Here is a 10513-nt window from a genome sequence, read left to right as displayed (position 1 = left end):
TTAAGAATTCGCCAAAGTTTTGTGAAAAATTCACAGCACTGATCTTGGCACAGGATCGGGTTAATTGGAGAAATATGGAAGAGGCCTTTGCCCTGCAGTGGGTGTAGTCTGGATGCTGATGATCATCTGTTATGCTTGATTTAGTACTTTTGCACTATCCGTGTACTGTTCGACGTGAGAACGGCGTCATATACGCGCATGGCATAGGGAAGGGTTCACATAAAACCTTCATTCTCCTGTGCATCGTGTGAAAGTGCACCATAAAAGCACACAACTTGTGCCTAAATTAGTGCTTGTTTGTGCTAAAAGACAAATGGGCTTCACTAGAAAACTACATTGTCTGTTGTTCTATTTTTTCTTGAACTCCTTTTTAGGACACTCTTAACAAAAGCAAGCTCTCTTCTTATACAAAGGTTCCAAGATTGTGTCATTTTGAAGGAACTTAGTTTCCCTTTATTGATGGCAGCACCTCTTGTAGTAGCCACTTCAAGGTAGTGTTGGGCGTAGTAACCATCATTAACCTTGCATTTTCTTGCCAAGTGCATGAATTCAAAGCAGGATATGAGCAAGTATTTGGTTTGGTTTATGGGGATTTAACGTCTCAAAGCAGCTCAGGCTATAAGGGACATCGCTGTGAAAGGCTCCCAAAATTTCGACCACCTGTGGTTCAACATGCACCGACAACGCACAGTACACAGGCCTACAGAATTTCGCTTTCATCGAAATTCTGCACACTCTGACGGATGCATTATCCGTCGCAGCTAATCTTGAAGAATAACCTGCACTCTTTTTTAGCACCAAGGATTTTCTAGCCAATATTAAGTGGAATGTGCAGTGTATTATGCATTATATATTGTCTGCAGTTTAACAACGAAAGTGAGCAACATCTTGGTGTATGCAGTGTTTCGTACTTGCTCACTCTCGGTTCATGGCATCCGCTGATAACATTTTTCTTTGCATTTTTCGAAAAATGTACAATAGCAAAGATGCATTCATTCAAGTCTGTAGAGGTACAGTAGACATGCAATGGTCTGCCATATAATGTGAATGATAAGGCAGTCGCTGGAAATCGACTTGAATGCATACGTTCAAGTCTGCCGTTCACTTTACTTGTGGTCGGTTAAAGCAAAGGTTATTTTAATCACTTAGCTGCATTCAACTTCATCAAGCAGTGTAGAAGTGGTCCTTTCTGGATCAGTACATACAGGGTGTTTCAGCAAACACTTTCAAAAATTTTCAAAAATAGGCTTTTTAGGGTAAAAGTATGGCTTTGCAGCATAGTACTACCAGTGTTCGCAGACACCAGAAAACCGGTGAATCGTCTGTAGTAGTAAGCTGGTTAACTAATTTTGTAGTGATAGCTACACTACGGCAGCCGCTTCGCGAGGTGAGCGTGCCTGCGCGCTGAGCCGTGGCACCACATCTCCGCCAGCTGTGAGCACGTGCGGAGTGACGTCATAACCCGCAGCTGGTGCGCGCGCCGCGTCGCTGCGCCGACGGCGGAGCAAACGCTGCCCGCCTCGTCACCTGTGCACATGCGCGGAGTGACGTCAGAGCACGCAGCTGGTTTGCGTGCAGCGCGCCTACGTTACGCTAGCATTTCGAGCCTTCAGCGTGGCGGCGCTCTGGCTGGTCACGTGATGCGGAGCAGCTGCCGGCGAAACCCAGTAGAGGAGTGGAGAGGGGGAAGAGAGTGAATCCACGTCCAGGGGTGAAGAAGGAATGCCCAGCGAAACAGAGCGGCGAAAGACTGACTTTGCAATTCTACTGAGCCCAGCTGTAGCTGTCACATCATTCCAGGTTTAACCAGAGCTAAAGCACAGCCAATTTTTTAGTATTCAACTAGTAGAGTGAGGTGCCTAGTTGCAGTTAGAGATTTGTAGCCTGATAATAGCCATATATTTGTAAACTGATATTAGCAATATCAGTTTTTAGAATTTTGAAAACACGATTGCCCTTGGCACTGTGGCTTGACTAAATTCAGCTTTTTCAACTAACTACGTGCACTGGAGGGGTTGCTTTGCCTGAAAGCTTTTGAAAGCGCATGTTTTTTGACACGATGCAGCCAAATTTTGATGAGCCAAAGCGGCGGGGATAATAGAGTTTTCGAAATTCCAAAACCTTAAGACGATTTACCGGTATTCTGGTGTCCTTCAACACTGGTAATACTATGCCGCAAAAGCCATATTTTTACCCTAAAAACCCTAATTTTGAAAATTTTAAAGTGTTCTCTGAAACACTCTGTATATCTTGGCCCATGCAAACAATATGTTGCATAGTTGCACCAATATCGTGTGGTAAATTCACAGCACACAATAAATCATCAAGCTTTGAAACAGCCTTTATTGGAAAACACTCAAGGCCAATATTTCGCAGCAAAAGCCAAATTATCAACAAAGCCTGCCATGCGAAACAATGGCAAGGAACAGTAACAGTGGACCAACAATGGTAGCCATTGGCCGCCTTTGGGTGGGTTACAATAGATTCCTGCATTTTGATTGTGCAACAGCTTTTGTGTACACTCGCTGCAATGCAACAACAATGAAGCACAACAACAACAACATAGTAGGTCAGCCTCCTATACCACAGTGGTGGCAAAAAAGGACAGCCATCAAACAACACGCTTCAACTGCAAGTCTGTTCTGGCTTGCAGCTCGCTGAGGCAACCAGTATGGCACAGATCACCAGGGCCGCATCACAGCCCAGAATGTGGGTAAAACTTCAAAAAAAAAAGAACACGTGTTAAAAACACCAGACTGTAAATTCACACGTAAAACACGATTTGAGAACAGGTGAACTTAAAAGCAAATCAAAGTGTGCGCCATGCATGTAATGCTCCATTAATGCCGCTACTAGCACCAACCGCATTTTGCAATCTAACCTTTCTAGTGAACTGGCTTCAGCCTATCACATTCAAATCACACCGCAGGTGCAGAACTGAGGCTCTCAACCTTGCATTATTCAAAAAACCTCTCAAATGAAACTGAAAGGCTCAAGCTGGCCTTTTCATGCTTTTAAGTTTTTAGAGCTAAGCTTAGTGGCTTAGTGCATTAACCAGCAAAAGGTGTTAAAGCTGTGGTTTTGCCATTTAACCCTGCATTTGGCCGTGGAATCTACATCAGCAGTCATAAGAGAAAGCCTAGCCGTCCCACCCTCTCTCTCTTTCCCCTCGCACTTCCTTTCTCACCCTAAACGTGGAAGCAGGTTCCCTCTACCCATTTTGCCACCTGCCAACCGTGGCAGATGGCAGCCATTTAACGGAATTTAAATTTTTTACTTAAATTAATTAACCGGGAAATTAAGGTTTTACGGCTGCCGCTGTAGATACCGCGGTAGAATGCAGGGCTTTATGGCGAATAATGGAAGTGAGTGGGCGAGTTGGTTTTCCATCCTGACAGTGAAAGCGCTCAAAAAGACAAAGACAACTTATTCTCTTGACTCTCTTAGACTCTCTTATCCTGTCGTCCTCGTCTTCTTGAGCACTTTCACTGCCAGAATTTATGGCTAAACCAAAACTATAACAGTTTTTGCTGTAAAAAAACAATTCTTGTATAGTTCAGGGTGACACGCAACATAGCACAACATAATTTGATCCTGCATGTGGCACAAGGGTCAAGCAGCACCTTTTTCTCTATTTGTTCTGTAAAGAAGAGGACAGGGAGGTTGAAAACCGGTGGGCTGGGAAGGCCAGGGCACCACCCCAGTTTCCTTATGGGGGGGGGAGGGGGCTGAGTATATCTAGATAGGTATTTACATTTAAAAAAATGTAAATGGGACAGAAAGATCCAGTATTTCCGCAAGGGGAAATCTTTTATGGCAAGAGCCAACATAAAACAATACAGCCCCACAATTTCAGTGTACTAGAAACCTTCTCACAGCTTCTGAAGACAGTTTAAAAATAAAGGCCACAAGGATGACACTCAGAGCGATCAGACCAACAAAGCTGTTGTTGGGTCATTCGCAGGGGAAGTCAAGAGATGTATTCTATCTACAGCATTAATATATATAGCCAAGCCTCAGCGATAGCACACCTAATGAGGAAAATTCATTTCATCCTGTAACCTTCGGGCCCTCTGCTAATTCAGAGTTGAATTCTAACCCTAACCCTTCTAACCCATGCAGAAAGCAGCCGTGGCAGTGGCCGTATCATTCCAGAGTGTGGCGCAACAACAAAGGCACAGCCAAGGCATGATAAAATGTTAGGTGCACGCACAGTTCCACGGATAACAACAGTGACAACTGTCTAGGGTAAATAATCACCTACTCTAGAAGTGTTATAACGTACATGGTGTAATACGCACTACGCATCAAAGATCACGATAAAAATGGAGGTAACATTTTCAGCCTACAAAGGCAATAAGCGCATGCATGCTACTGCAGTGCGAACAATACCGGGAACAGACACTGGGCTGCCTGGCCAGGACGGTGTATCAATTCACACATTTTCGGAGACAGTTTATTTTCACCTGCAGTTTTGACATCTTTCAGTGAAGAGTCCTGCACATGCTGTGGATGCTCGCACAATTAAGGGGCCTGTTACAAACAAAGCCATAGGCAATGACCTTGTCTTTGAAATCTCAAAAGGCAAATGCAACCTTCTAAAGGAATAGCAGGATTAATGTGACGGACACTGGATGGAGAAATCCTTTTTTTACACGAAGAAAAATGTGGCATAAAGTGTCCCGAAGGAAACTGTAAACATGGCCAGGGAATCTAAAGCACAACTCCTTAAGTGGTACGAACTTGAAAAGGCTCTATGACACTTTTTTTCACTCCTGGTCATCACGCTCCAAAGGGTTCAGACGCACAGCAAAAAAGAGAAATTGGCACATACAAATTTAAGATATTCCGCTCATAAACTTAAAAGTGCAAGATTGAAAAAAAAGATAGCAAGACATTAAATTTAACTAACTAGCAACGAAATTACATACTGCACCTCCTTCATCTGTGACGCGGAAAAAACACCCATAGTATGACTTGTATTCTTTTTCATATAGTAGTACTACTGTCTCTAATGAGTTTGTTTTGTGTGGAAGTGGTTTTTTGTTTTGATTCATTTGCCAAGTACAAAAAATTGGACTGCACACTTGACTCCTAACTAATCACAAAAAGCATCAGCCAATGACATTTGCCACTTCGCACATACCGGAAATCGGTACAATTTTTCAACACCATTGAAACAAAACAAGCATTTCTGGAGTGGATTAAAAAAATCTACATAATGATTTCAAAGCCCACACATACTGAGAGTCAATGATTCACTATGCCCCACACCATGAAAAACAAATATAGCATTACACGCTTGATTTATGTCGCACTGCTCCTTTAAGAGTCTAAGGACAACATTAGTTCTTTGTGCGTACATTTGTTTCCCACTTGTCTTTTTATTTCCCTCTTCCCTTAGACAAATGCTAAGCACTTGAGGAAATAATTAAGCAGACCAACCTCTCAGCTTTTCAGCAAATATGCTCTTCCACCCTCTCCACATTTCTTTGCTGTGCATCTCTGTGATGCAATCTTTCACATCAAGTTATATCAATGATAACAATCACCACAGCAAGATTTGCTTTCGGAGCACAATGTGAATTCCGACACTAACACTGCAAGAGAGCAAAAGTGTGCAAAAGAAAACTGGAACAAGTAGAGTCTCTATCCATTCAACACTGTCCTTTAAATCAAAGAAACGGCAGTGCTTTTTCCTTTAAAAGCAAACAACATTCAATCTGCTATCCTTTGTGCCTCCTTAGTTTTTGTGCCTTTAAGCTGGAGTCGCTTCATGTTAAAAACACAACAAACACAGCAAAAATAGAAAAACAAAATTGTAAAACAAATGACTAGAAAAAAATGCCAGCACTAGACATTCTTAAAAAGCAGAAAAGATCAAACAGCAGGAGTACAGTAGCCACTGCATCAGCAGCGCATGACGGTAAGTTAAAAAGAGATGAATGAATCGGGTACAGTCAGCTTGCAAAAGTTCACACTGATGATTTTGTGGTTCTGTTTAGGACACAAAGAAAACTTTCAATATTCTGGGTGGACCACTGTACTTTGAGGGCATTATAGACTGCTCAAATGAAACAGAGTTTTCGGTCATTTCCGACGATTGCTTCCTCAGGCAACATGGTGCTTGAGCAATGTGACTTTGACATTGTCGGTTCCACCCAAATAAACACATTTGTAGAACAGGGTAGGGTATCGTATTTAAGCACGAATAGAACCTGTAAGAATCTGATGCAAAGCAGCAATCACCATTTCAGCTTTAACAATGCAACCAGGACAAGTAGCTTCCGACCATTTACTGGCAAACATTTTAAGCCATAGCCACACAGATCACCAAATCAAGTACAGGCTTATCAAATTTACTCTGTGACCTTAACCTGCAGGAATGGAGTACTCTCCATGAAAAAGAACCTGGCTACCGTAGACGAATACGAACCAGGTGCCATTGACAAATGAACCAATTCACACAATAAACAATCATTTTCTGCCTCCATCAAACTTGTAAAATCTCAGGTGATTCAAACCTTTCATAAATCAGACAAGAGCCTGCAGTAACAAAGAGATGGAATAATGTGAGCTGACCATACCAGACACATTCAGTGCGTGAATAAAAATGATTGCAAAAAGCACAACAGTAATAAAATGAAAAATGTTAGAAATTACTGTATATTGCTGCATATAAGCCAACTACGAATAAAAGTCAACCCCCTAACTCTCAGCTTTCGCTGACTGAAACAACTTGACTCCAAACATAAGTCGACGCATACCCGCCCTCTCTCTGCAGGATGGCATCACAGCACACGCAGCTAAAAATAAAAAAATGCAACAATTCAGTCATAAGGCCAGCAATCGGAGGCAAATGGAGATTGAAGGCAATAACAACGCTTCATCCTGCCTACCAAACTTGCATGCTGCCGGCCGGCTAGTGGCACATTGAGCCACCTGACTACCAATGGTTCTGCAGTTTCAGATTCCGGCGTGACGCATGCTCTAACTTAACAGAGAACACAACCGCCAGCGTAAGCCAGGTAAGTGGCGCACAATTCGATTTTTCACAGCAAAAACTATTTTCACACGAATTCACTGCCCCCTTTTTATTTTATTTTTTTTTTTTAACGTGGAGCTGCATGCATTTGCCGGGAATGAGCGTCGGCACGAGGAGCATACTGCCCGCAACTCAGTACCTTAAACCCCGCAAGTGGATCGACTACACATATTGGTCGAAACTCCCCCCCAATTTCAGATGGCCGTTTCTGGGGGTGAAAAAAAATGTCGACTTATATGCAGCAATATAGAGAACCATAATGAGGAACCAGGGTTGAACTTCAGAAGCAATTCTTCACCAAGTTACTTGAACTAAGCATGCTAAGCAAAATTCCACAAGAACTATTCACTAAATTGCACAAGCGCTTAGTGTGCATTGTGGCTTACAAATCACACAGCAAGACCCACAATCAATTTAAAACACAATCAGCATCCTAAGAAAAATGAAAGCAAAGGACCACTGCCCTAAAAGCAATACAAGCTGCAAAGAAGTACACGCTACGATTAAATTAATCTGAACAGTCAAACATGCCTGACATTAAGTACAGAAAAAAAAAAGGAAAATATGTGGTCTACTCTTAAGAGAATGCAGAAGCTGAAGGCCTTCCTTTCAGAATTCTTGTCTCATAACTAAGTAGCTCTGCAATTAAAAACCTCCTGAGCAATATATGAACCACATCAAACCGTTGTTTAAAAAGTTAGTGCAATTTTTGCCCTGCCCGCCTCCCTCAGGACCCCCCAGCATCACAGCAAACACATTCGGCAATAACGCTTTAAAAACAATGAAAAATACAGGTTTTGTGTGTTCCTTGAATAATATATTTGTGTAATCGTATTTATAAAGTGTAAAATCTCAGGAAGCATATAATTTTGTACCTTGGTGAAAGACTTTTAAAAGTTATCCTCACAGAGAGGCCGCAGAGCTAAAATTTCATTGCGAGTACGAAAGGCCTCACAGTATTAACAGCTGTATTTTCCAATTTCTCCAGTCAACTCTGTATAGCTTTCGAGTAACAATCAAGCATCCTCATCTTGCTTACAATTCGTATGAAAGCACATGGTAAGTTTAAAAGCACTACTGTTTACTAGGCTTGAGCTTCACCTGTATCATAAACGAATAGCGTCTCTTAAGAAGTCACTGCGGATTTCTATTCATAAGCTCCAGCGTCAAGCTCGTGTAAGCAAAAGAAGAAAAAAAGCGTTCAAAATCAATACGATGGAGATGACATGGTTTTCATCTGTGAGAGCTTCTTAGTCGCAGTCGGCCACAGATCCCTGCCTTCAGGATTCCAAGGCAGACATTGGAATCATAGCCTGGACACACTGTTGGTTTATGTATCGGGCTCCAACTCGTACCTGGAAAAAGGTCAGTAATGCACAAAGCTAACTTTCACTGAAAACACAGTTATAATTGAGTTTTAGGTATTTTTTTTAAGCTTGCAAGAGAATTGCCTCAGGCCTGTTGAAGCCAGAACACTCCAAGTGACAAATGAGCATCGCTATTATTTGTTATTCGTCACGGCTATCCCAGTTTGGTGCTGTTTTATAGCCGCTTGATAAAACCACAGAAGGATCACTTTACTCATTCCATCCTCAGCCTATCCCTTTCAAATTGTTATACTAATATATTTGCAAATTTTCAGGACCAAAAAGCATTTAGACTGTAACACACTGATCACACCAACAGGATGCAGTGTTTTTGCATCTCAACATCCTTGATGCTGTGCAGTTTCAAATTCCACACCCATGATATTCAGAATGCTTTTACAACTTCTAATAAAATGTTTATAAATTATTACACAACATCCGGCATTGTAACTCACCATCACTGCATATATAGACTGTTACAACGCACACCGTAAAATGCATCTCTCGATTAAACTGCTCGCTTATTCGTGTTGGAATTTGACGCAGAGACAGCATACGACAGTCTTACTTTCTCGATACGAAGTTTGGATGGTGTGTTTTCCTGACTAGATCAGAATTAATCATAAATCTGCATCGTCTACAGCACGACGACCCCCAAAACAAGCAGCTTTCACATAATGTGCATTAAGCGTTGTAACAGTCTGTATATAATGTTGACGCCACACAACGCTAGCTGTGCGTTTAGAAGGTCCTGGCATCAAACTGACCATTTTCTAGATGCATGCATAAAGGTAGCCGCGCAACGTACCAGTCCGTGAGTGCCTTGGTGAGGTCCAAGTTAGCCAAGCTGACCTGAGTGCGCCCCAGGGTCTTGCCACGCGAAAACATGGATGAGCCACTCTTGGAGTTGACCAGCACCTGCAGCGTGCTGCCATCTAGGTCCGACAGCGCAGCTTCGTACTCCATCCTGGTGCGCACATGCGTGGGAAAAAAGAGCAAACGTGTTCGGTTTCATGAACATCCGAATAAAAAGAAGAAACATGGAGGGCATTAGCTGACAGACACATCAGGATTAATCATGCATCATTGGCGGCAGGTGAGAATCAAGTAAAACAATGAGTTCCTGCAATCTGCAGGGACACACTGCATATACAAGAATAGAATGAGTGGACATCGCAGGAAGAGGCCTCTTTCCTGAAGCTGACTTAAATTGGGTGGTGATTATTATTATTATTATTATTATTATTATTATTATTATTACCACACCTGTTGCACTCCTCATTCACTTTGCGATTCTCACTCTACCGTGGACTGTTGCAAATTTAATTAGCTTACAATACCTCAAGCTTCAATACTTTGTATTTCTGGTAAACTAAAAGGAAAAAAGTCAGCAGGTCTTCACCGATGCAACAATGCAGTGTGGCGACATCTTGCATGAGTTTGCACAACGCAGCACACGGCATTCTGGGAATTGCGAACAAACCATCTACCAATGGCCATGTGCGACCACCCCCCCTGGTGCCACTAGTTGTCCCCATGGCATCGTGATTGAGCAGAGTTTCTTGATTTGGTGTAGCTATGATTAACATGAAAATTGGTCATGCTTGAGACTGCTGAGAGAGCAGGTGACATTTATATTAATAACACTAAATATTCAGAAGCCATACACTTATGAATGCCAGAAAAACCATGCAAAGTGAGCAATAAAGTGTGCCCAGTGCAGGTATTGTTGCAAAAGAAAACAACAATACAACATTTACCAGCCAAGAATATGGCTCCCAACTCTTGCATCCAGATCGTGATGTGGATTCTTCAATGTAACTTGCATCAAAAGCATTCTCACATATACACTTAGCAACCGCTAGTGTGGTTTAGCTTAATTGCAAGCAACTGTTATGAAATTAGCTACAAGCCTAGTTCCTAAAAGAAAACATGCTCGTTACACAGCACCACCATCACAAAAGATACCGGCAATGGTGGTCCTCTAGGACGTAAACAACAATGTGGCTTGTACAACTTGTACAAGCATGTCCAAATGACAATTCCCATTATTACTTTGTGGAACACTGTAATGAATATCAGAGAATGCAAGCAAATATTA

The 10513-nt window shown here is 42.1% G+C and overlaps 1 protein-coding gene across 3 annotated transcripts in view; it reads right to left on the bottom strand.

Moving 5' to 3' along the window:
- Positions 1–2323: 2323 nt before the first annotated feature.
- Esyt2 (extended synaptotagmin-like protein 2) overlaps positions 2324–10513 on the bottom strand; it is a 49153-nt gene continuing 40963 nt past the window's right edge. For all 3 annotated transcript variants that reach the window (XM_089548154.1, XM_089548156.1, XM_089548155.1), the window contains 2 exons: positions 9221–9379; positions 2324–8400 (listed from right to left, as the gene is read on the bottom strand). In XM_089548154.1, coding sequence (XP_089404280.1) covers positions 8376–8400; positions 9221–9379 — 184 coding nt within the window. In that variant the 3' untranslated portion in view covers positions 2324–8375. The remainder of the gene's footprint in view (positions 8401–9220; positions 9380–10513) is intronic.

This window comes from Amblyomma mixtum, chromosome 6, assembly GCF_055824585.1.
Source record: "Amblyomma mixtum isolate Tamu chromosome 6, ASM5582458v1, whole genome shotgun sequence".
In the NCBI taxonomy this organism is placed as follows: domain Eukaryota; kingdom Metazoa; phylum Arthropoda; class Arachnida; order Ixodida; family Ixodidae; genus Amblyomma; species Amblyomma mixtum.
Note: the sequence above shows the minus strand (reverse complement) of the source record. Positions and strands in the feature narration are given on the sequence as shown.